A 27,325-nucleotide genomic window follows, 5' to 3' on the forward strand; every position below is an offset into this window, starting at 1 on the left:
ATTACTTCCTGGTTCTTGGCTATGATATGAATCCAGAAAGTATTGACCTCTTTAATCTCTACCAAAGTGGCTCACCTGGAAGACTAGAATTTCATTATTTGTTTCTGAGATAATTTTCACAGGATTCCAACCATCAGAAAGTTTTTTAAGTCACATTTAACAATCATAATAAAATTCAAATACTTTTTGAGATCTTTCTTATTATCAAACAAACCTACATTTATATAGTCATTACATCTCAAAAGATGGTAGGGAAGGCCAAAGCGCTTTATCCTAAATCTAAAATAAATACTAATGTCTTATTGCTGCTTTAGTTTTAACAAAAGGATCTCAATTTTTATTCATTGATGGTTGTCTCTATTTTCTAACAGGACTATCTATATTTAAATACTATTTTGCCTTTTATCAGGAAAAAAGCTCTGAAATTACCCATCATGTCTTAATGAATATACCATTGTTAAAATGGTAGAGGAGGTATAATTAAAGCCATGGCAAAGATACTCAAATTACCATGGCCTTTGAAGTACTAGAGGAGCCATGAGCTCTTGCAATCAATGAATCCTCAACCAAAATTAAACATGAAAATTATACCATAGAATTTTCTCTTCCTTTGAAGAAAAAATTAACACTCAGAAAAGATTAGTGATGCTATGTTTTAAACCTGGAATGTACCCCATAACCTCATGTGTTGGGCAAGGCAACAGCATTTGCCACACCCTTCTGCCATCATGTTTCTGCCTTGGTGCCTGCCAACCAACTGTGAACTAAAATTCCTGAAATTGTAAGTCAAAATAAACTTTTCCCCTTTCTAAGTTGCTCGTATCAGGTATTTTGGTCACAGTGAGACAAAGCTAATACACCTGACAAACAACACCTAAAATCACAGCACAGTAAATTTGAGAAGTAGGACATAAAATCAGAATTTCAACTCTTAATTGAGAGATTTTTCCACTGTGGTGCTCCTTCTTTTGGCCCTTATTTGTGGGGGTATATTTTTTGTTGTTTTGGTTTAAGTGGCATAGCAGCTTTGACAATCCTTTCATTTATGGGAAATGGCCTATTTAATTTTCCATTTTTTTCCATGCTCAAAATTTTAGTGGATTATTTTTCCATTAAAATAAAAAAAGATTTTATTTAGTATTTAAGATTAGTTGTATTGCCTCATTCATTAAATTAGATATAGTTGAAATTTTGTAAGCTGTAAATAAGATGCAAATATAATTATCTTATTTTTATTTGAATCCCAACGCTTTACTCAAACTGACTGAAGTTTTTATTTGGAATTAGCACTTTCTAGTCAGAAATATTTTAGTTCTTCATGAAAATAACTGCCTTTTTTGTTTAGCTAAACACCACTAGAGAATTTTCTCGCCTGGTTTTCCTTTCTTCATGCGTCAGTTAGCTTTTCCATCACTGTGACCAAAATATCTGACAAAAACAACTTTGAGAAATAAAAGTTTATGCAAGGTCACACTTTTAGAGGTTTCAGAGGTTCAGTCCACGGTTGGTTGACTCTCAGTTGGGAAAATTCATTTTGTGGTTTGGCAGAAAGAAACTGATCTCATCTCAGGGTGGCCAGGAGCAAACAGTGAAAGGAGGGGTGCAGGAACAGTATAGTCCCCAACGGCTGCTCTCCAGTGACTTGCCTATTCTAGCTGTGTCCCTCTTATCATCCTTCCTGCATTGGAGACTATAATTTGAACACCAGTATTAGATTGGGGGGGGACATGCCAAACCCAAACCTTAACCCTTCAACACACATGTGCACATACAGAGATATAAACAGGATACCTCTTCTCTTCCTTTAAGAGGTATTTTCTCAGTCTTCTATGTCCTCTATACTGACCTTCAACATGGGAACTAAATATGCCTTTTACGTCAATGATATAAAAATGCATAGCCATCATGTTGTGTAAGAGTAGTGTTCAAGTCCTGGTAATTCCTTTTGCTCTAGGTAAAGAGTAGCAGACAGGTTTACTAATTGCCCTGAGGATAGCTGACAACACAACTTAGAGGAAGGGAAGTTTACATTCTCACAATTTCCTTTGAAAATTTGGGGTTCAGTTCATGTGAGGCCTGGGACCACAGATCTTAGAGAATGGCATTAGAGAGAGGAAGAATACAAGAATCCACTCACATCATGAAGGCAAGAATCATAGTGGGAGAGTAGGAGGAAGAGAGGACCTTCTATGATCTCAGGGCCACACTCTAGGGACCCCTCCTTAGCCACCAAGTACCTCTTCCAACATTACTACTTTATTTCTGTTAGGGCTGGGGGACAATCTAAATCCAATCCAATACAAAGAATACATTAGTATATGTCCATGGAGGGCATGGATGGAGGCACAGGGATGAGATGCTGAACTGAGAAGATTGGGTGTTATGTGTCACTGAGACAGAATTTTCCCTGGTTTGGACAATACTAGAAGGCAGCATACATATCCCTCCTGCCCACTCTATCCAAGATAAAAGAGACTAGTGTAAATTAATAAAACTGAAAAGAGAAAAGTAGAACAATAGTTGTCTTAAATTACCTGAAGACAGACATGGAATAACATGACATTGGGAAGGAGCAGTAAAAAATGACCCTTTTCTCTTCTTCCTTGCAAACTCTTTCTCAGCCTCTAACACTCAGTTTAAAATGACTTCATCAAGCTGGGTAAGTTGTCATATGCCCGTAATCCTAGTACTTGAAAGGATGAGATAGGAGGATGGAATGTTTGAGGCCTGTCTCAACAACCTAGCAAGACCATATTCATTCATTCTCACTCTCTCTCTCTCTCTCTCTCTCTCTCTCTCTCTCTCTCTCTCTCTCACACACACACACACACACACACACACACACACACATGACTTGGCAAATAAAGCTCTTCTGGATGATCCTAAATCAAGGTATCTAATCTTGTATCTAACATCTCTGAGTATTTTATTCTTTATTTATACTTTACTTCTGTAACATTTAGCAAATATTACAGTATCTCATCTTTCAATATGACTACCCAATATATTAGATAGAAAAGTCTCCAGAACTAGGATGCATTACTATTTTTTAAAATTCCAGCACAAGGCATAGTGCTAGATACCAATACCATGATAGCAGGTTTAGTGCACTTATTATTTAGCAACAGAAAAGAGTTTTGAGTTTGAACAGAGATTTGATGAAGAAGAGAAATACAGGTGCTAACAGATTTTGAGTGAATCTTTTTAGACTCCTTATTGGGGCTTAGTGAAAATGAGAGTGATAAGAAATGAGAGATTCACTAAACAGAGAAAAGAGACAACAGGGCAACTTTTATACAGTCTGAACAAGGGGTGAACAGGGTAACAGGGTGGCTGCTCTCTACATACATACATACATACAAACATACATACATACATACATACATACATACATACTCAAATGAAGAAGCAGGAGTTGACAGTAAGCCTAGCTGATTCTGTAGGCTTTTCTCTTATGGTCCTTTACAACCCAAAAGTAATGAATAAAAGACAAGTAGAGTTGTCTGTGTTTTATCACAAAATACAGCACAATTGGATATTTGTTCTGTGGAATGAAAGTCAAAAGATTCCAAGAAATGGATATTGACATCATCTAGGAATAAAAAAAAAAAACAGCGATATTTGGAAAAAGAATTCTAGGGTTGTTGAAAAGGGTTGGATTATTGTTTCTTTAAAGGGGTACCTTGAAGCCAATGTAAATAACGGAGGGACTTGGAGTGGGTCAAACAAACATCACAAGTCAGATGTTTTGGGTGTTTACCAGCTTAGAGCAATTAGTTATCTTTTATGATATGGTTTACCTTTAAAAAGTAGTAGCAAGATTTGAACACGGCTCTTAAATGCTAGTCATTCACTTTGATAATGTTAGGATGGAGATCAGAACCCTTAATTCACTTCCATAGAAATAAAATAATAAGTGAAATAATTTATAAGCTTGTAAATTTTTGCTATCCCAAATAGCATAGCATTTATCAGCAAGTAAAGTAAAAGTACTCAGCAGGAATGAAACAGTGAAGTTAGATTTTGCTTTGATTTCTTAGGAAAAAAATTTGAAGAGAACTACAAGGTGTTATCTTTTCAAAAGGAAATCAAAACTTTGTCTTTCGTTCAATTTTTTTCCTCTAAATTTCCCCCTCTCTTCAAGACTTGGAAAAGTGAATGAACCCATTAGGGGGTTATCATGAATACCATCTCAGACAGAAATTATATTAATGGAAAGATCATGATGCGATATTAGCATACAGGATATCTGTTTTTAAACTCACATTCTCTCTACCATCATCATTTGCTGTGTGACAATAATGAGACAATAGCTCCTGGGGGAAATAATGTAGTTAAGTCAGGGCATTCACTCAAGCTTTGAAAACAAGATCTAAAGAGACAGGGAACATATGAGGTTAATATTCAAGTGTTAATGAGGACTTAGCTATTTTGAAGCTTACATTGTGCTAATTAAAAATAATTGCATGGTCTTAGAAGTAGGGGGTTTCAACAAGGAAGGTCTTGAGGTCATTGTTGCCTGTGTGGATTTCCATCTTGGTTGTGCACAAACCTCAATTGTTACCTTCACGGGAGTAGTAAGGATCTTAGAGCCCTAGTTTCCTGAACCAAATTCACTATTGAGCCTGTCTGAGATATGAATGGCAGTTTTCTAGTCCTGAATGAGAAATACCTCTTTCCAATACAGAAGCTTAGTTTTGAATTTCATGTCAAGATCAGACAGTGACTTAGTGATTAGAAAGAGATCAGAATAAGGACCCCAGAGATCACCCTACACTTAAACAGGACCCACCCCAGAATGACTCACATGAGCTATTTTGCTGATAAATGCATAATTTACATCAAAAGTCTATTTATTCAGAGATTGTCTCTAGAAAGCCATTGTCATCTTTTAGCATATGTAAACAGATACCATTGCAAGTGTGTACAAGTGTGTAGTAAGCTGGTGGTCATCTCCAATGTAGGAAAATGGCAATTTATAAATTCATACATTATTGCTCCTCAAAATGTCATCTTATAGCCATTTATCAGCAATAAAGTATAAAACCAGGATTTGGTTTTCTTTCCCAATTTGCTATCAAATCCCTACAGTGAACTTTCCCTCCATCATTTCTTGCGATTAGGGGGACTCTGATTGCACAGAACCTTTAGGTAGATGTTCACTTCTGATTGGTGATGAATGTTCTAATGTGGCTAATTCATGTTGGTGTTCAGTGATCCGCTCACTTTCCAGGGTAGTAGAAGCAAGGAGTACATCATGTGTTAGATACTTCTCTCAGAGTGCAAGTTGTGCAAGAGTGCAAGTGGTGGGGAGAGCTTTCTTCAGCTTGTCAGCATCCCATGACCACTTCACCTTGGGAATAATTCCTCCTTCAGGTTTCCCCTGGTGCTCTCTATTTAACTGGTGCTTTATTTCCCAGGGCAATAGGCCTGTTGCACATCTTTTCTCTTAAACCCCTTGTTCTGCTGACTCTGCTGGGGACTTGGCTTCCCACAGAGGCCTCTTTCTGTGTCTCGGGCTTCACAGCATTCTCCCAGCTTGTCCTGGGCAGGCTGGGGTGAGCAGCATGCATCTCTTCTTCAGTATTCTATCACTGGCCATAACCTTCAAGTCAACCTTTAAAGTTAAGTACACAAGCTTGACTTTGTTTTTTCTTTATTGTTCTGTTCATTTATTTCTTTATTAATCAGCAGCACTGGGGAAATATCAGGTGCTTAATAAAAGTTGTTTTTTTTTTCCCATTGGTACACTATAGAGTTACATCATAATGTGGATCATATTGGCAATGGCATAATTCACACAAGTTATTTTTAAATAAAGAAATCCAATGTGTGTGCGTGTGTGTGCGTGTGTGTGAGTGTGTGTGTGTGTGTGTGTGTGTTACTGGGGATGGAATCTGGGGACATTTTGCCTCTAAGCTACACCCTAATCCCCCCTATTTAATTATTTATTTTGAAACAGGATCGTTATAGGTCAATGTGTGCTGCTGGCCTCAAACTTGTGATCCTCCTGTTTCAACCTCCCAAGTACTGGGATTATAGGCATGCACCACGGTTTCTGATCCAATCGTACTGTTTTTATATAATTGTGATAGACAAAATGATGCTCCTATGACAAAGGGACCTCTTGATGAAGTCAGGGGCTTTGACCTAGTGTTTGGAGATGGAGAAAGAAGGACCATGGGTTCAAGGCCAGCTTCTACAGTGTAACGATAACTCCTCAATTTAGCAAGGACCTATTTCAAAATAAAAAATAAAAAATTGGGGGAGTATAGCACAGAGTGGAATTGCCCTGATTTCCATCCCCAGTAGAAAGAGAGAGAGACACACAGACAGACAGACATGCAAACATATATACATGTAAAGTTAGGGGCTTTGACTATAAAAAGTTACCCAGTATTATTTGAGCGGGCCTCTTATAATCACAGAGCTCTTTATGATAGTTGGAGAACTAGACATGACAGTCTAAGAGGAACAGCAGAACAAGGCCTCAGGAGAAGGATTCTGCCAACTGGTGCTCACTTTGAAGATGGAAGAGGAAGACTATGAGATGAGGTGAGGTGTGTGTGGCTTCTAGATTCTGCAGAGACAAGAAATCCAGTTCTCTGATGTTTTCATAAGGAACACATTCCTACTGACACATTGAATTTAACTTAATGAGTCCAGTTATAAACTCATGACTAGACTGTATTAGTATTAGTACACCGATTGCACCATTATCTCCAGCACGTTATGATAATAAATTTGTGTTGCTTTTAAGTCAGTAATTCTTTGGTCATATGTTATAGCAACCTTGGGAAACTACTAGTATAGTACACTTTATCACCTTTCATTGTACACAATGTGGCGTGGCGCAGACAGCATTCACTGTTCTGCAGAAATGAATAAGGTATTTAAGATGTCATGCTGGCTATTACATGTTATGAAATTCAATCGGATATGTTCAGCGCTAATATTTCTGAAAACCTGAGATGTAGGAATATATAAAATAACATGAGACCTTTTATTTGGGACTTGGGTTTGTAACAGAGAAAAATGGCTTTGCCAATAAATCAATGGACTTGGCGAGTCTATTTTGTCATCAGCCCCATTGCTTTTCTGTTCTAGCGGTGATCATTTGTTGATGGGCCAGCCCCTTCCTCTCTTCAGCAACAGCTGCCTTAGCCCTGGAGCTCTGTCACCTTTACTGTGTGTGTGTGTGTGTGTGTGTGTGTGTGTGTGTGTGTGTGTGTGTGTACACGTGCATATTGTAGTGAGGTTAGTTTTAGAGTGATAGAAAATGCATGCATACAGCATTTGTTGTATGTTTTCATCCTGATCTCTCCCTACTCCCTGACTCCTTATAAAGAATATTTACATAGTTACAGATAATTTCAGTAAATGAATGAAAATAGAGTTAGGGAGCTTAGGAGGGAGGTAAAAACACCAACCAGGTTATCAGAGAAGCTGCTTTATTCGGACCCAACTCGGCACCCTCGGGGAAGTCAGCTGACCATGAGGGAATGGACGGTCGGCCACGTGTCTGGAGAGTCCCGCATAGTCCTGATGGGCCGGCTGAGTCCTGTGGCAGAGAGGAAGCACCGATGTTTTATAGGCATGCCGATTCTCTCGCGACATCTGTAGTCTCACTACCTCTGGAGTCTGCTGGAGATGTTTGGAGTCTCAAGGCACCTGGATTCTCGAGATATCTTCGCTTCTGGCTTTCGGGGTTCTACCTCCTGTCCCCGCTGAGGGGTCACATGAGGGGAAGGGAGGGGGGACATGACCTATCATTCAGGTGTGAACAACAGAACATAGGAAATGTTTTCATCATCAGGGCTCCTTTTCCTCCTCCCCAAATCCTCTTCCACTGTTCTGGTAATGCCTTCCCTCTTTTACGTGAAACCTATTTTACTTCCTGGTTTTGTGTCTTTTGAAAGGACCCTCACTTTCTGCAACTGACTGGTCTCTGTGTAATATTCTCTAATTCCATCTGCTTTCCTGCTGATGATATGATTATATTTTGTATTGCTGAGTACAAGTCCATTGTCCATATATAACATAGTTATTTAGTCCATTGATCTGTTGGCCAATACCTAGTCTGCTCCCATAGTTACATTAGTGTGAATTGTGCTGCTATAACTTGGGGATGCATGAAGAGTAATCTGACTTCAGCTTCTTTGACAGAACCCCCAAGAGAGGAGTGATTAAGTCATATAGTGGCTCCATTACCAGGCTTCTAAGGAACCTTTATACTGTTCTAATTTTCAATCCTACCAGCAGTGTGTAAGGATCTTTATTTTCCTACATCCTCACCAATATTTGTATTGTTTATATTCTTGATGATGATTGCCATTCTAACTGGAGTTAGATGAAATCTCGGTGTCATTTTTATTTGCATTTATATAGTTAATGGAAATTCACTTGTATTTCTTCCTTTCTGATGTGCCTATTCAGATCCATTGCCTAGTTTTTGATTGTCCTCTTTGTTCTTTTAGTATTAAAATTTAAGTTCTTTTAGTATTAAAATTTAAGTTCTTTATACATTTTAGGACCTCTATTAGAGGAGTAGCTGGCAAAGATTTTCTCTCATTCTGTAGGCTCTCTCTTTAGATTCTTAATGATTCCCTTTGATGCATATAAGCTTTTTAATCTGATGCCATCCCATTTATTGATTTTTTTGTTTTTATTTCCTGAGCTCTGGGGGTCTTTTTAAGGAAGTCTCTAAAGGTGCCTACATGCTAGAGAGTTGGTTCTATGCCCTCTTTTACTAATTGCAAGGTCTCTGGTCTAATTTTAAGGTCTTTTTTCTCTCTTGAGTTGACTCTTGTGCAGGGTAAAATGTTGGAGTTTAATTATTCCATTTTTCTACATATGGTTAACCTTCTACAGCTTGATGTAAAATATTGTGCACCCCGTCTAGGGGTAACTGGGCACAGAGTAGGCTGAGATATACAGGACAAATACTTTCATAAGTTCATCCTTGGCATAATCATTTAAATATTCTTAATGCATTTTTATTTACAGTGCAGTGCATGTGATTCCATTAATTTCTTCAATAACCTGTTAAAAGAGATATAATTGCCTGTATTTTATAGTTGAGAAAACTAAAGGTTAAGGAGAGTTTCCAGAAATTAAATAATAATGCAAAGGAGATTTGAGCTCAAATCTCTCAACTCCTGTCTGAGAATGTAAAGCAGTGCAATTTTACTATTTCAGCGTTGTTGTTGTTGTTGTTGTTGTTGTTGTTGTTGTTGTTGTTATTGTTTTGGTTTAGATTCCCATTTTCACCTCGGTGTCATGAATCTAGATATGTATTTTGGAAGTGCATTTTTCTTATGAAATAACTTATATACGTTTCCTAAGGGATGTGGGCTGTGTAGAGAAGTGTGGAAAGTTTAAAACCATCCAACTCTTCCCGCTCAGAAATAATCACCATGACTATTCTGATGTGTTTCCTTCCCAACTTCTTTCTGTGCATTTATACTAGCATATATTTTGACACTGTATTTTTTATTTAGAGTTTTATATCTCTTTAATTTTTATCATTTGGAAGGAAATGAGGTGGCATTCTAACCTTACTGTATTTAAAATTTTATGGCACTGCCTTTCAGTGACCTATTTCTCCTGGATATTTAAATATTAAACAAAAATCCATCCACCATTATTGAGTTTATTCTTTTTTTCAAGATAGAACAATGCTTCTCACAATGCAGTCTGAGGGCCTGCAGCCCCGGCATTGCTTGGGACCCTGTTATTACTGCACATTATCCAGAGAGTCAGGCTCTTCTAGATGAGGTCAGGAATCCCTGTTCTAACAAGCTCTTCCAGTGGTATTATCACCTACAAAAGTTGGACCAAAGTACCTGGCTCTCCATGTGTGTTTATGAGGCAAAAGAAGCCTGTCATAAGTAAAAGCAGAATGAATAATGGTCATATTTGGAAGAAAAAGAGAAGAGATGCTTGTCTAATAAAATGTTCTACAACTGCATGCCTCCAAAATCTGCTGCTAGTTAATTTCTTGAGAGAGGTTCTGTAGCCAGCTTCTATTTAAGTCTTTGTTATCATTCTATCATGCTTTAATATGCACATATTTAAATGTTAGTATAACCAGCTAACAGTTCTTTACCAAACCATGAAAAGAATGAAGAACAGGCACATCTTAAATTTAGTTTTGCTCTGTGTGTGTGTGTTATTATGTTAATTTGGACTGAATACAGGTGTTTCAACCTCTGCTATAACCCCAGCCAAATTTACTTTAAAATAAGGTCTTGCTACATTCCTGTACCTGCTTCAAACCTGTGATCTTCTTGTCTCAGCCTTTCAAGTACTAGATTACATACATGTTGGTGAGATTGGCAGTGCTCCCTTCACATAGGGACATAAGGCCATTTGCAGCACTTCCTTTTTCATTTTCTCCTGCCTCCCCTCCCCTCCCCTCATCTCCTTCCACTCTTCTACTAGTCTCTCTCCTATTTACCTGAAGTTCTTTGTGCTTTCTATTTTCTCTCCAGCTTCCACATATGAAAAAATATAAATCCCTTGACTTTCTTGACTGACTGATCTTGTGTAACATAATTTTTTTCAGTTTTATCTATTTTCCTGAAAATGACATAATTTAATTCTTTGTTATGGCTGAGTAAAATTTATCCTGTGTATCTACGTCCGTTTCTTTATCCGTTTATCATTGATAATCATCTGGATTGATTTCATATTTTGTCTATTGTGATTTGTGCTGATATAAACATGGACATACATATATTATTGCAGTATTCTGACTTTAATTCTTTTGGAACGATGCAGAAATGGTATAGCTGGGTCATATGGTGGTTCCATTCCTAATCTTTTGAGGAACCTTCAAACCCATCTCCATTATGGTTGTACAAATTTCTAATCTCTCCAGCAGTGTATAAGAGTTCCTATTTTCCCATGTCCTTGCCAGGATTTATTGTTTGTATTCTTGACAATTGCCATTCTAACTGGAATTAGATGGAATCTCAGTGTAGTTTTTATTTTTATTTCCCTAATTGCTAGTGAAGTTGAACATTTTTTAAAATATACTTGTTGACCAGTTGTATTTCTTCTTTTGAAATGTGTCTATTCATTTCAGTTGCCCATTTTTTTATTGGGTTATGTAAAAGAAAGAAAATATTTTAATGGCGGATATTCAATAGAAACTAAAGAAGTCTTAGGGTTTGAAATTGACATCTTGAATTATTTTGAAATATCATAAAATTTTTAACACCTGAAGAGAGGTTGTCAACAATAAGGCATTTAGTTTACTTTCAGAAATTCTAATTTTAGGCCATTCTCAATTCTACTTTACTTCAAAATACTTACATACAGATACTTTTTGTCTTGATGATCTTAAATACACTACAATCTGGGCATGGTGGCATGTGCTTGTAATCCCAGTATGTGGGGGCTGAGATAGGAGAATCACAGGTTCACGGCCAGCCTTAGCTACTTAGTGAGGCCCTCTGCAACTTAGTGAGACCTGGTTTCAAAATAAAGAATAAAAAGTAGGGCTGGTGATAATAGCTTGAAGGTAAAATGCTCCTGAGTTCAATCCCCAGTACTGAAAAAACAAGACAAAACATTAGAGTCAGTCCCATCTACTTTGTCCTATTTCATATTGCTTTAAAGTACTGATCACTTTCAAATGGCTTATAGCTATGACAATCTAATTTTCTACTTACCTTTCCAATCGCTTCTCCCAAATCTATTGTTTTGCTAGACAACTTTCTTTCTTTCTGAAACCTATATCTAATTCTGGCCTTTTCCTGCTTAAAGTTTAAAAAAATTATTTCCCCCTGCCTTTTATTGCTGAATTTTATTTGGTATGGCATTCAAAATTAGAAGAATAATATAATTCATTATTGAAATTAGACACATAGGAAATTGAAAATTGACCGACCTATTAATGGCTAACATTGGGACAAAGACAGATGGGCTCTCCTTACCCTTTTAGCCACAGCCCTCTTCCAATAGCTCTTTAGGCAGAGGAAAACCTAGATAACTAGTGAGCAAATCTGCTCCACAGGTCTTGTATCTGAGCTGTGCACAGCTGGAGAACACATCACAGGCACTAAGCAATTGTTTGCAGAAAGAAAAGAGGGAGGCAAACAATTGTTTGCAGAAAGAAGACAGGGAGGAAGGAATGAGGAAACCAAAACAAAAAAATTTAGAAATGTTTTAGTCTAGTGGCTTGTTGTTAAAATGAAATAGACTTAAAGGTTTGGTTCAGTCAGCATTCTTACTGCTGTAATTTAAAACACCTGACTACCACAACTTAGAGAAAGGAGATATATTTGCGTACAGTTCTGGAAATATCAGGAGTGCAGTCTGTGTTTGAAATCTATGGAGCTGAAGCCATGGTGCCGGGAGCAGAGTGAAAGCAACCAAGGGCTCTGATCTCACGTCACAAAGGCTAGAAGCAAGAGAGAGAGAGAGAGAGAGGAGAAGGGACCATAAATCATCCCCAAAGTAATAACCCCAGGGAACCCTCCTTGGCAGCCAAGCCCCGCCCCCAACATGGCTGCTTTATCTTCATGATATCTAGGGGGACTTTCTATATCTGAACCATAATAAGGTCTAACATTCTTGGAAAGAAGAAGCTCTGATATAGCAAAGGGAGGCAGAGAGGACTTAGAGGAATGTAAATAAAGGGTGCCCTTATCCTCAGACCTCCTATTTCATAATTTAATGCACAACAGCTCCCAGGAGTGTGATTCAAGTGCACACTCTAAAACGACTCCACTACTTGTGTATCAGGTAGACAGATTTTCACCAGGAATAGTTCTTACTTTTTTTTTTTTGCAGATTTAAAGAAGTTTATTAAAAAGATAGAAATACAGAAAATAGTTATAGCCCCATGCCAGAATGGTATGGGGGGGGAGAGTGGTCCGAGCCAATTCACCATCCCCCTGGTCCTTACTTTTGTAAGAGATTTTTTTTCATATTCTTCATAAATGTCTGTGTGGAGATGCTAAAAAAAGATATGTTTCCTCAATAGAATCTTACCAAGGAAGTATTTAAGTGTCCATTTTTGTACTGTGAAGACAGGTACAGTTTCAATGAGTAAAAGAAAATGTGTCACAGACATGGGGACAGAAAGAAAATAATGAGAAACCCTATAATCTAATTATATGAATGCCAACTTTTCACACAAACTAGATTTAATATAATTAAAGCACCTGCAACAAATAAAATGAATCAGGGAAATTTCTTTCCTTTTTCCTGAGGTAAAGTAAGATAATCAATCATTTAATATTTCTAGAAATTTTATATTAACTCTAAAATGTATGTATGTGCATGAGTGTCTGAGAGAGAAAGAATTTTTTATGATCTCTTTGTTGATAGCCCAAAGAATTATAGAATATGTATGGGTTTTAAAAATAAATCCCCTTATAGTAAGAGTATGATAGCCCTAAATTAAATATTTGGATAGTTATGAGCCGCAAGAAAACAAGCATTAGATTTGTTTAACAGGATTATTATTGTTTTACTCCTTTTCCCAAATACAAAGTCATATCAGGAGCTTGCTCTTTCGCTTATGAGGTACAAAAGACTTAGAGAGAGAAAATTATGTCATGAATTTAAAGTTAGAGAAAAAGGTTGCTTATTCTAGCCAGAAGAAATACTTCTGGACAGTGGTTTACTAGAAGTGCATGTGTTAGTGGGGCATTTACCGGGGGAGCCATTTGTTTTGCCTGTGCTCACATAGGATTTTTTTTTTTCCAGCGATCTACGAGCCTTCCTGTGAAGCATACAAGCACCTAGGCCAGACCTCAAATTACTACTGGATAGACCCTGATGGCAGCGGGCCTCTGGGGCCTCTGAAAGTTTACTGCAACATGACAGGTAACTGTGTCATATTTATGTTTTATGAAGTTGGCTTTTCTATGTGTTGAGAATACATAGTTCTATGGATGGTTTGTTTCTTCAGCACTGTATTCTTATCACAACATCTAACAAGTTAAATTTTGCTGGGTTTGTTTGATAAAACAGTAAAATATATTTCTAAAGTGATGAAACTTTCGGGTGCTGTATTTTTAAAAAGTCTATCTTTGGCCTGAGAAAATGATTAGCTAGTTGGTTATGCTAATTGATTAGCATTTTTAAAAGTCAGTATATAAGAGAAAGCCCCAGAGAGTAAAGCTGCATACTTGAAATCCACAGAAGAAGCTGATCCATGGAACATCCTCCCCTAGGAACCTTTAGGGGGAAATTTATCATCACTATTCAAATACCCTCCCTGCCCATGTTAGGTAGAGGATATATACCACCTCAGACCTTTATCCATCCTCCACAATTATAGAAGAAAATTTTCTGTGTACTGAAATTCTTTCTGGTGATAGCAAAGACCACTTGAATATTTTCTGAAATTTATTTGGGAAAATAACTTAGTTTATCTACCTTTCCATATTATAATCTGGGGCTATGAAATGAGATTGTGGGTTATTATAAATTCCTGCCACAGTGTGGATGATGTATAGATCTCTAAAATAAGAGCACATTTTCTGTCTACACTTGGAAACATTATGTCCTCTAAAAACCCAGAAGGAAGTGTGAGGCTTGCACTGTTCACTGGCTCCAGGAGAGGGCTAGCATTTAATGTGAACTCCCAAGGCACTGGATGTTAAAGATTTGGATGATAGGAATCTATTGATGCTACTATTTACCACGTGTTGGTTACCACCTATTCTTTATGCAGATACAAGGCTTTGTAACCTGGTTTCCATAGCCCCAAGATTTGTTCCATTGGGGATCTTAAGTAACGTTACTAAACTCAATACAACATCAGTATCTTTATCCACAAAATTAACTAAAGTGATACTTGCACTTAGGATGCTATGAAAGACAATGAAAGCATGGGAAACAGTTCTGAAACTACTATAAAAGTCCAAGAAATATGGGATACTGCCTATATTGGTGACAGCCTAAGTGATGAGAAGTAGATAGGTTTACATCTATTTGGAAAGTACAATGCACAAGATTGGCAAAGTGCATGTATGTATTCATTTGTGTATAAACGATATATACAAACATATATATCATACGACACATATATGCTATATATTTAATGTATATTATATATAATTTATATCTTATATAAATTATAAAGCAGTATTCATGTCATATATATATACATATATGTATGATTAAGGGTGGTAGAGGAAATGTAAATGAGATCATATAGGGCAAACGAGTCTTCCACGTAGATGTTGAAATTACTCCTGGGGTCCTAGAGAACAATTAAAAGACTTGAAGAATGGAGCTTGACTGAATCTCTGTAAACGTCTATCATAGATTCGGTGTTCACCTAAAGCACAGGGATTAATTGAAAGCAGGATACAGGGAATGGCCCCAAATGATGGGCCATCTCAGTATCCTGCAGAGACACATTGGGGGAACCACTGATAGAGCTGCATCTTTTGGAAATTAGGGGGTTCTCTAAATGACATAGCAGTCTATGGGCTGCACAGCTGACATTAAGGAGAAAATATTTTTGGTGAATCACTTGTAGAAGAATTCATTATTCTGTGAAAGCCAAAGCCTAGCTTCCTGTTTTAGATCTTAGGGAATATTATAAAATTTCATCATTACTTTGCCCTTTTTCTCTATTCATATCCAAACTTTGAAAATGGGATGTTATTATTAAAAAAAATAGGCTGCCCTATATCTCCAGTAGTTATCTTTCTTCATCGCACATTTTTATAACATTTTTAGCTTGTATTGTTTTCTTCAGGTGTTTACCAACATCCTCTCAGAAATATTGAACTTTCTTGTTTAAAGCATTACTTTCTTCTTCCTACCCAATGAGGAATAATAACAGTAATAATAGAGCCAGATCTAGCCATTGTCCTTGGAACCTTACTGCTTATCCCTACACCAAAAGCAAGTTTTCTCTTCATATCCTGTGCTCTAATTAATGTCCTCCATAACTCTCTTTGCATTCCTATTTATTTTAAAATTTAAGTAAGCATCTGTGCTCTCTAGCACGTGAAACTTAATGTTCAGATAAAGAACAGTACTTGCAGTCTTCCTAGCACTGGTTTTATAGTTTTATCAAAACGCCATTAAGCTTGTTTACATAATTTGTGCTTTATAAAGCCCTGGGATTTAGCTGATCAAATTCTATTATCTTCTATATTGGTAAAAGCTGTTCATGTCTTTTTAATCTAATATTTATAGAGAGCTTGTTGTTCAAGTTCCTAAGCACTTGTACGCAGTAATATTTTTATAAGTATGCTTCCCACAACTTTCAGTGGCATAGTGTGGGCGGGGGGGGGGGGGATGAGTCACTAGGGTGGTAGCCTTGGCCTCTAGTAGAAAGTGCTATAAACTATCCACCACCCATCTCTCACCCTGCCAAACCAAGTGGTTCCTACACCATAGTGTTCATTTTCTTAGCATTTTCAATAACATGTATTCCTTATCTCATAATTCCTGTGGATGAAGAGTCTGGCACAGGCAAGCTGTGTTGACTGCTCATATATTAACCAGGACTCTATAACTAAGAACTTAGTTTATTTCCTATATGCATCGCAAAAGACAATTAGGAAAACAAACCATAATAGTTTTAATCCTCACATCAAGGGTACACACACTAGAAGACTGATTTACTTTGGGTAGAGCTTACCTTCTGTGAGTTGAAGGCTTCACTCAGAAAAACAGATCTTACCTTATCTACTTCTCCCTTATAAAACACAACTCAGTGTAACCCAAAGCCCCAGATGCAATGTATTATGGTTTGGATACTGAATGCCTTCTGGAAAAGCTCATATATTAAAAACTGTACAGAGGTGAAATAAGTTAATCAGGGCTATAATCTCATCAGTGGATAGATCCATTTGTGGATCAATGATTTGAGTGGATTTGCTGGATTGGCAGTTGTAACATGTGGCTGCAGCTGGAAAAGGTGGTCATGTGGGGGTACAGTTTTAGAGACCATATCAGTCCCTGGTCCTCTCCTTTGCGACTGTGTCTGCGTCCTTCTCCTCCTCCTCTTCATCTTCTTCTTCTCCCTCTCCCTCTCTCTCTCCCTCCCACCCCTATCTCCTTCTCTCTCTCTCTCTCTCTCTCTCTCTCTCTCTCTCTCTCTCTCTCTCTCTCTCTCTCTCTCTCTCTCTCTCTCTCTCTCTTTTTCTCCTTCCCAGCCACCCTGAGAAGCTTCTTCTGCCATGATGTCCTTTGTTTGGATCCAGCCGACTATGGACTAAACTTCTGAAATCATAAGCCAAATAAGCGTTTTCTCCACTAAGTGTTTTTATCACAGTAACAAAAATAAGACTAAAGCTTAATTTGAGCATTTCAGAGGACAACACAACTTTCTGCAGATATATTTCTTCTAGCCATTCAAGATATTTATGAACACCAATGTGTCCAAATGCCCTTGAGAAATTTTGTCTTACACTGTCCTTCAGAGCTCCCTTGTGTAGGCTATTCCTACTCAGGACAATTACCCTTTGATTAACTCAAAGTCTACTGATTAGAGCCCTTATATATATCCACACACTCTTCACCTTTGCCATAGAAAATAACTCAATTCCAGGAGGGAGAGCCATTGTATTTGCAAGCCCCGCCCACATGCAAGGAAAAGGCATCATGGGGCATGTCCACCAGGTGGCAGCAGTCTCCAGGGCCTTCTTAAAGTTGGGCTTACCACACCTAGCCATAGTCCTCTGTATTTTATTCGTAATTCCAACAACATTTATTTCTACATGTTGAGAACAGTACCATGATTAGTTTTTAAAAGAGAAATCCTTACTATTAGTCTTACAGTTTTAGCATATTGTTAAATGAAAAAAATTTTGAAAATATAGATAAGCAAAGGTAAAAACTGCTTGCCTACAATTTTTAAAAATGAAAATTACTGACATGTTAGAAAATATGAAATAAAGATTTTAAATTTAACAGTTATAACTACATATCTTTGAGGATAAACTAAATGCCAGGCACATTCTAAAAATATCACACACACACACACACACACACACACACAAACTCATTGAATAACACATGACAACATCAAAGTTAATTCATATTACTATTATTTTTATTGTTTTGATGATTAAACTAAACCTCAGTGAAAGTAAGTCCCAACTCATGTGTGCTTGAAACCAACTTTTTTAGCCAGGCTAGTGTGATTCGGAGCTGGTTTATAGTTACTGTGTGTGTAGTGAATGCGTTTTTGTGCGTATGCATGCATGCACAAACTCACATGTGTGTAGGACCATCGCTCCTTACTTGGGATTGTGTGATATGATCTGTTCTATGAATTTTGAAGTGAGCATTTCTATTTGTATCTCTTCATTATCATCATAACTCCCATAAATGGCTCTAACTCATTATCTGTGGTTCGAACAACATTTTTGCTATAAACTATTTACTTCTTAATTGTCCAACTAATGCCTTGAGGGTTTTAATCAGGAAACACATTCCAAATGGAATCAGTATCATTAGGTAATTATTATCCATTTTCATTCAGAATCCAACTAGAGGTATTTTCTCTGATGAAATTTTCAGAAAGCTTGATAGGATAACTAATATAGTTACTGATAACTAGTATATTACCTGAGAAAATTATTGCTGAAGATTTGAGCCCAACTTTTAGGATGACTTAAATTTTCTCTCCAGTATGTAGTTCAGTTTTAATCCAAACTGTTAGACTGAATCTAGCCAAATCTGGTTTGAAAATACAATGGGATGGGATGGGATGGAATTGTATGGGGTGTCATCCATAATACTGAATGTGACTATAATGCCCTTTCCTACCTGTTTTTGAAAGAAACCAGCTAGAAATGAGGACATACAGAGTTCTCTTATTCTGTATTAGAAATTATTAACATTCCCAAGTGGGCACTACTGAGCTCTGACCCCCTTGCATTCCAGTTAAGTCCCAAGCTATTTCTCTGATGTGTGTGGCCTTCACTAACCCCCTCCAAACACTGGCTTTTTCTTTTTTACTCCCTTCGCTCCTTTCTATTTTTTCCCATCAAAGGCATTTTCTCTTCTCTTTCTGTCTCCTAACCTACTTTACCTCCTCTATAGTTAACCCACACAGAGAACCGCTGTCCGTGTCTTCTTTCAGCCACGTCTTCTTCTCTTTGTCCACCTCTCAGGAGCTGTCTTTGTTATAAACCTTTGTAATCACTCAGCAAACTCCTGCTTCACGCGTTCAGCTATTTCAGTTCCTCACAATCAGTATAAATCTCTGAATTCAATTCTGTTCATACAGCTTCAATTGAAAATCTAGGAACCAACTCACTGATCAAACACAGCCCGTAAAGGACTCTTCTCCGTGACTGATTACCCACTCACCCAGGACTGTCTTTTGGATTCACACTCATTCTATAGATGGCTTCTACCTGCCAGGCTTTTCTTGAAATCACTTCTTCATTGTGTGTCAGTCATAGCGATAGGTTAATACTACAAAAGTTCTCAAACGACTTTCGAACTTGAAATCAAGAAAGGAAGAAGAAAACTGGACGAAGTCTGCATTACGGGCCAGGACCTAGGAGAGGGGTCCAGAATGCCACAGACAATTAAGGCAAAGTGGATTTTGTTCCATAGCAGGTAACTCAGTCTCTTCTGGAGCCTCCAAAAATGGTACCCAGATGTAAATGTGCCCATCTCTTAAGTATTTTCACACAATCTGCAAAACAATATTTTAAATATACTGACTTTTTTGTGTAATCTGTCTGTTCAGAATCAGAGAATGGATCCCCATTGGCTGTGGCTGAAAAGTATTGTTTGGTTTCCTCTTGTGTTTGGAGCCTGGAGCTCTTCTCTAGTCTGCAATAATCAACTGTTCACACAGGATGAATTAAGAAAAAGCACTTGGGGAAATCCAATTAAGATCAGCTTATTGCTTTGTGATCAAACACCAAAAGTCACAGGAATAATCTCACACCTTTTAGCCAGCAGTTTCTCCCTTCTAACTTAACTTGAAGCCAATAATGACTGTGTATTTGTCTCTCCAAACCTTGGGCTTTTCAATTTTGGGGGTAGCTTTTTATTCCTCCTGAGTATATCATATCCATTTCCATGACAAAATGTCCCTGGATATTTTTTTGAGATAATTGTAAACAGCAGCTAATCTCTCTTTTTATCTTATAACTTTGTCTAATTACTGCAACCAAGAAAGTCAAATAATAAATTGCATCAATACTATATGTTACCTATACAGGCAAAGATTTGAAGTCCTATTTCCTGTAACTGATGTCAGAAGCTCAAAAGCTCATCACATAAACAACTGCTACATAAAGGGTAGTTGTCTTATTAATGAAGAATGAGAAATATCTTTGTGGATGAAATTATCAGAAAAAAGTCTCTGTTGCATTTGTGTGCAGATGGCTTTGTTAGGACTGACCTCTCTTCACATAATTATTAATTTCATATCCTATTTTACTCATATTTATGAACAATCAGCATTAAATGGTGAGATAAATTATGAATTTATTCTGTTAACTTCCATATCATCACTAATATTGTTATCTACTTTGTGCCTCTATGTTTATCTAATTTGTTCTTTAACTGTAGACTATCTTTTTCCATTCTGCTTTTAAGATAACTTGGAGTAGCTCTAGGTTTCAGGGATAAGACAAGATAGTAGATTGTGAGGGGTAAAATGAATGGCCCAGCTGCTCTGGGCCAACAGTAAACACATTGTTCAGGCCAACCAGGTCCAGAGTTTCCTCATGTTTCAAGAGACTGCAAACAGTGGCATCTCATAGGCAATGTCACTTGGCTCCAACCTGAAATGTTTGCTCGTTCTGTCTGGGAAATGCCAGCATCGTGGGTTTTCCCTTCAGTCCTGTATTTATTCATCTGAGAAATTCCCCATCTCCTTTGTATTGGAACTCAGACATCTTCTTTCCCATGTCTTCTTTGTTCTAATTTTAAGTCCTTAATTTGGTAGAGCACAACCTGTGTAACTTCTTGATCGTTTCATATGATTAAGTCCTTGTCTCTGAGAATTAGAAGAAAATCTTCTGTTTATCTCAGGAGTTCTGAAATTGTATCCCTCGTAAATAAATGACTCTACTCTAATCCGTTGGCTGGGTGCTAGCTTTCCCATGAGGGGCCCACGTGCTCACATTTCTTTTTATCTGTGCATGATGTTGTCTCTTATGATTTCTTTGTCCTTTTATATTTTTTTATTTTTGCAGTACGGGAGCTGGAACCCAGGGCATTCTACCTCCAAGCTACACCCTCGGTTCTATTTTTTTATGCTTTTTATTTTTTGAAAGAGGGTCTCACTGAGTTGCGAAGGGCCTCGCTAAGTAGCTGAGGCTGTTTGCAAACAATGATCCTCCTGTCTCAGCCTCCCGAATGCTGGGATTACAAGTGTGCGCCAACACGCCCAGCTCCGTAGTCATACATTTTAATGGGGCCCAAGATGGTAGAGGCATACACTCACACATTGCTCCTTTAGTCCTTCTCCACTTCCAACCTCATTCCCTCCCCCTCCCGTCTCATGCTTGGCTTCGTGATTGACCTTGATATATTTATGAATGTGCATCATGTACAAATAATCCATTTTATAAACATAATCTTTACATCATCATTTGGACTTTCCATTCACTTTAGTAGATCCTCAATTGGCACGGCTCCACATCTGTTAGGGTTTGGTTCTGGAATACCCTGAAAGCTCATGTGTTGAAAGCATGGTTCCTATGCAAAAAAGTTCAGATAATTTTTAGGTAATTATTGCATTATGAGAACTTTGACTTCACCAATAGATCATTCTACTGATAGCTGAATGCACTACTAGGAGATGGGTCCTAGTTGGAAGAAGTAGGTCATAGTAAGTATGGCCTGAAAGGTTACATTTTTGACCCAGGCCTGCCTGGCCCCCTCTCATTCTTGGTTGTCATGAGATGAATAGCTTTTCTCCTCCTAGTCCTTCAGCCTTGCCTTAGACCAGCTAATAACCATGGACTGAACCTCTAAACTCATGAGCCAGAATAAACCTTCCTTCTTCCACCAAATGTTGTTGTCATATATATATTTTGTGGTACTGGGGTTCCTGGAAGCCCTACTATCTCTGGGCCACACTCTCAGACCTATTTTATATTTTTATTTGGAAACAGGGTCTCCTAAGCCAGCGCACGCAGCTGGCTTTAAACCAGCGCCATCCTCCTGTCTCCGCCTCCTAAGCACGGGGATTACAAGCGTGAGCCACCACACCCAGCATTGTCATATATTTTTGTCACAGTGATAAACACAACATATAATTCTCATCATTATACTTTATTTTTATTTGTTTTTATGTTTCATAAACGGTATGATATGATTAGGAATAGGCTTAATCACAAGTGCAAGTCATTTCCAATCCAAAATCTTACATCATCATTCTGTGCTATCATCTGGATATAGTTTTTAGAGTTTTAAGTGGATTTAGTTAAGCCTATATAATTGTTAGTTTGTTCACAAGTACTTATAAGTACATATTATGATACAGGCACAGGGACAAAGTGATAAACGTATTACACACAGCATCTGATTGTATGGAATTTATACTGTTATAAGTATGTATAAAATTATTTCAAATAATTTAGTATAGTATAGTAGCAGTGACAAAGTTGGTACTATGGAGAAAAATTACAGTTGATAATGTCCTATTTTTCACCAATTTCTCTTAAAAATTCATCATCGTAAGTCAGCAATTCCCAAAATTTAGTGATTTTTTTTATATAGCCTCTTACCAGTTTTGGAGCTCCCAGACCACTTATGTAATTATTTAATAAGTATGTTTTATTAATATTCCCTCAATTAAAAATATTCTCATCTTAAAAATAATATGCATAAATTTTATGCTTAATATGTTTGCTATTCTTTTCTAGTGTACTACTAAAACATCATATTATATAGCATCCTACAGTGTGATATAAAATGTTATTTCTCAAAGCATCAATGCATACACTATGAGAAATCATGGCTTCACTAAGCTTTGTTCCCAATTTAGTATTTTTTTTTGGGAAACTATCAACTTGATAGACTTAGACGAAGAATTATAATTGGTACAGCTCAAATACACTTTCAAAATTAAATAATTTATCTAAATTCAAGGAAGTCTTTATTAAGCAGTAGCATTTTTTAGCATTTTAAACATAAATGCAATTCAGTAGTAAATTATTAAACTGGATTCTAACCAGTTCTTTGCTAATCACTTATTCATGTTGACCCAGGTATCCTTCATCCCCCACGTCTGTCCTTAAGGTACTCTCCTTCTTCTCTCCTTCCAACTATAACTCTGACTTAATATTTAATGAGCAATCACTATATTCTATATATTTCTCTCAGAGAATTCAGACTATCCCAAGACATGTACTATCAGCCCCACCACTGGCCCTACAAGTTCTCTAGGCAGGACTGCACTCTTCCTCCCCTTCGTCTGCCCTATTTCTTACCAAAGCTACAGTCCTACGTACCAGGTAATAGTTATTATGGCTATAGAATTTTGAGCTAAAGAGAATATTTATTAGCTAAACTCCATTTTTAAAAAAATATATATTTGAGGCTCAAGTTTTGATATTCCCAACTCAAATGCTGAATTATATTTAAATTGGGTTGGGCCTATTTGTAGAATTAACACTAATGATACTTCAGATTCTTCTTAAAATAGTATAAATGAAGCTGATCATGGTGGTGCATGCTTGTAATCCAAGTACTTGGGAGGCTGAGATAGGAGGATCGCAGGTTTGTAGCCATCCTTAGCAACTTAGTGAGGCCCTCCACAACTTTGTGAGACTCTGTCTCAAAATAAAGAATAAAAAATAGGGCTGGGGGTGTAGCTCAAAGATAGAATGCCCCTGGGTTCCACCCCAGTACTACATACAAAACAAAACAAAAAAGTTATACATGGCTCTCTCTATTTTAATCAGCTTACAAAATGATTTATATTATTTATCTAATATCTTATTCAATCATGGCCTGCATTTTAAGTACATAACCAACAAAAATCACTTTGACAAAGTGCTAACATTTAACCAACATTGTACTTGAACATTCTATTTTACATGGTCAACTTCTCATGAGACAGAGTATTATTATCCCTTTCATGTGCAAAAAGGCTAAGTCATAGGTCAATAATTGGCCTAAAGCAAAAAAAATTGAGTATGAGAGAGGTTTGTGTGACTCAGGAGACTACAGTTTCGTCGCTTTATTATGACACTCTATTCCATGTTAGAGGTATGAGACACTGCATAAATGTATCAGGACATTGTTCACATTTTTAATTTCAAAAGATAAGGGAAGATATTTATTCACCCATTTTAGATCTGCTTGCACGAGATTTAGATGTTCAAAATCCAAGCTACTTACACAGGAGAAAGATTCATGGTCACTGACACACATAGGAACTCTGCTGCAGGCAAGTGCAGTCGAGACCTCTGCATTGCTCCTGGCAATGACAGAGGCCTTAGAATAAAGATACAACAGAGCAAATAGGGTTGCTTTTTTCTTGGAAATGAGCCTCAGTCACTCCCTGCCCCTCACCATCAACCAAAAGAGAAATCCATAAAGGCAGGTTCCAGTGGTTCAGAACAAGAGAATTCTCTCTTGGCAAAAACTTCATGACAGGTCATCAGGTGAACCTCCCTTCCAAATTCCATCCACATCTGATGAATAATCATCAGTTCCAACTTCATAACAACTCACAGTAACAACACATACTCAGCTTAACCATCTAAAATTAAACCAAAAGTGTTTCTAGTGGTTTGAGTGCTATGAAAGGACCCACTATGTACAAAGCAGATGACTTAGATATAGAGGGCTCATTAAAGAAATATTTCTGATGAACTATAGAAAAGGCAATAATGAAGCATTGTTTAAATATGTAAATAATGAGTTTATTGCCCTTATAAAATTTTTCTCTTTGTGATATAAAATATATTCAGAGAGATATGCAAAATCCATCCCTTCTCAGCATAGAAGTGGTAAAAAAAAATAACCCTATTCCCTTGCTATGGGTGTATGCAAGTTAATAAAAAGAGGGGGATTGGTGGGACTGAGCCTGTGTTGATTGTTAATAAGAGCCGTATTAATGGGTAATAAGAATAAGCTTTCATACTTAGGTAAAACAATAAAATCCTTTTCTCTGCCTCTAGAAAACAAACTTAGAAGTTTATTGAAGTTCTTTGCTAAAAGATATATTTTTCTAGAATTTCTGCAATGGCTTCAAGTCTCAAACAAGTGACACTTGTAATTGACAGCCAGCCCTAATACTGAGCATCATGGTGCTGGAAATTAGCTTGGTAGCCTCAATTCTTCATCCCAGGCAGGTTCACCCTGGCACTTGTAGATTGCATGTGCTCATTGCAGGTGACATTGAGAGATTGCATTAAGTTGGTTATCGATCATACTGTACGGGTTCACTTTACTAAAATGTAATCTCTGTTTCAACAAGTCCAAATATGACAAAGTATACCATTTTCATACCTATATTCTCAGTAAAATGTTATAAGATATTAGAGGATGGCTGAAGCCTTAGACTGAGCATTTCCAACATAACACATGAGGATTAAATCAAATGATATATATGAATATGTTTTCTGTCCATCAATATGCAGATGCAGAATACTTTTAAATACTTTGAAAAACACACAGCAAGTATTATTGGACACCAACAAGGCCTTTTGGGAAATATTTTAATGAATGAATAAATTCCCTCCCTGAATTTGATAGGAAACGGATTTCAGCAGTAGTGTTTTATGTGGGCTAATTACATAATATAAGAAGAAACAAAAGAGTTTATAATTTTTCTTATTTTTACTTCCTTTATGGTATCAGCTTCCTTTTATGTTTGTTGTTATAGCATAAGAATCAAACTGTTCCCATTTTTCCTGAACTAATCCCTCACACCCTAACTTTACCGCACATATTAAAATCACTATAGCTAAAACTACCAGTATTAATATAGACTTCTCCATGCAAGGCAATTTTAACATCCATTTAGCTACTGTTTCTAATCTTCTTAGCCTATGTAATCATTATGGCAGTATTTTGGTTCTTTTCTTTAAAAATTTGGCATGCAAGCCGAAAAAAAAAAATGTTTCTTCCTAGGAAATCTAATAAACAAATGTGTATGAATCTTCCTAGGAAATCTAATAGGCAGGAAATCTCATGAGTTGGTATCCATTATGTTGGTTACATTATTATCATGGTCTAGAGACCCTACTGAAGAGGAAGATTAGCTAAAACTCTAGAAAAGTAACACATGAACTAAAACCAGTAGTCAAGAGTGCACAATCAAAGAGCCAAGTAACTTATGAGAAATAATCGTAAAGGAATTTTGATTTTCAAAGTCCACGCAACTATTTTAACCTATCCCTATTGCATTTGTACATAACCAGATCAATTTGGAAACTTGGAATGAATACAAAAAGAATTACACGCATTCACGGTATCAGGCTAGTCCTATTTATCACATTATTTTACTACATTGATCTATTGTCTAGAATCCTCTCAGCACCGGGCTTGTTTTTACAATCAACAAGTTCTTCTCCAGAATTTTTTTTCTTTTTTCAACCTTTAAAGATTGAGTACATTAATATACTGATCACTTTTCTTTAAGTATAAGTGATGTCCAACAGGTTGAAGGTAGTTTTTCAAGACCCTCAAGTCAGCTCTTCTCTTAGATGTTGGTTAAATTTCTTTTACTCTAATTCATGTGTCAATTTCTTTTTGGTGGTACTAGGGTTCCTGGAAGCCCTTCTACCTCCAAGTTACACTCCCAGACCTATTTTTATATTTTTATTTGGAAACAGGGTCTCTTAAGCCGGCGCAGCTGGCTTCAAACTGGCACAATCGTCCCGTCTCCGTCTCCTAAGGGCGGGGATTACAAGCATGCGCCACCATGCCCGGCTTCATGTGTCAATTTTAAAGTTTAGCTCTGAAAGAATTTTCTTTCTTATGCATCCACATTTTGGGAAAACTCTTCAAATGAGCCCCAGAAGAACTTTATAACATTTTCTCTAAGGTGAGATACCTTGTCAGTCAATGAGATGAAATAGAAACAATTATGTTTACTGTTCATGTCTCAGGGAAGACAGTAGTTCATTGATTCTCAGAGGTACATTATTTTCACAAGTGTGTGTGTATGTGTGAGTGTGTGTGTGTGTGTGTGTGTATTTAGGTATTTTTGACTGAATTTTATTTTTTGCATGCATGTGTACATTGTAAGTATACATCATAGTATGATTCAGAGTGATAGTGCCAAACCTGCACACAGCATTCATTGTGTATTTCCCTCTGGGTCCCACCCTGTTCCTGTACCTCCCCATAGCTAATATTTACGTTGCTCTAGGTAACTTCATATATGAATAAAGGATCATTT

The 27,325-nt window shown here is 37.1% G+C and overlaps 1 protein-coding gene across 1 annotated transcript in view; it reads left to right on the plus strand.

The window, feature by feature from the left end:
* CNTNAP2 (contactin associated protein 2) overlaps positions 1-27,325 on the plus strand; it is a gene marked incomplete at both ends in the record, with an annotated part of 1,557,236 nt that overhangs the window by 730,205 nt on the left and 799,706 nt on the right. Inside the window, one exon of the mRNA XM_080701281.1 lies at positions 13,723-13,842. Coding sequence (XP_080557407.1) covers positions 13,723-13,842 — 120 coding nt within the window. The remainder of the gene's footprint in view (positions 1-13,722; positions 13,843-27,325) is intronic.

Source organism: Muscardinus avellanarius, assembly GCF_963383645.1.
Source record: "Muscardinus avellanarius genome assembly, chromosome: 9".
In the NCBI taxonomy this organism is placed as follows: Eukaryota; Metazoa; Chordata; class Mammalia; order Rodentia; family Gliridae; genus Muscardinus; species Muscardinus avellanarius.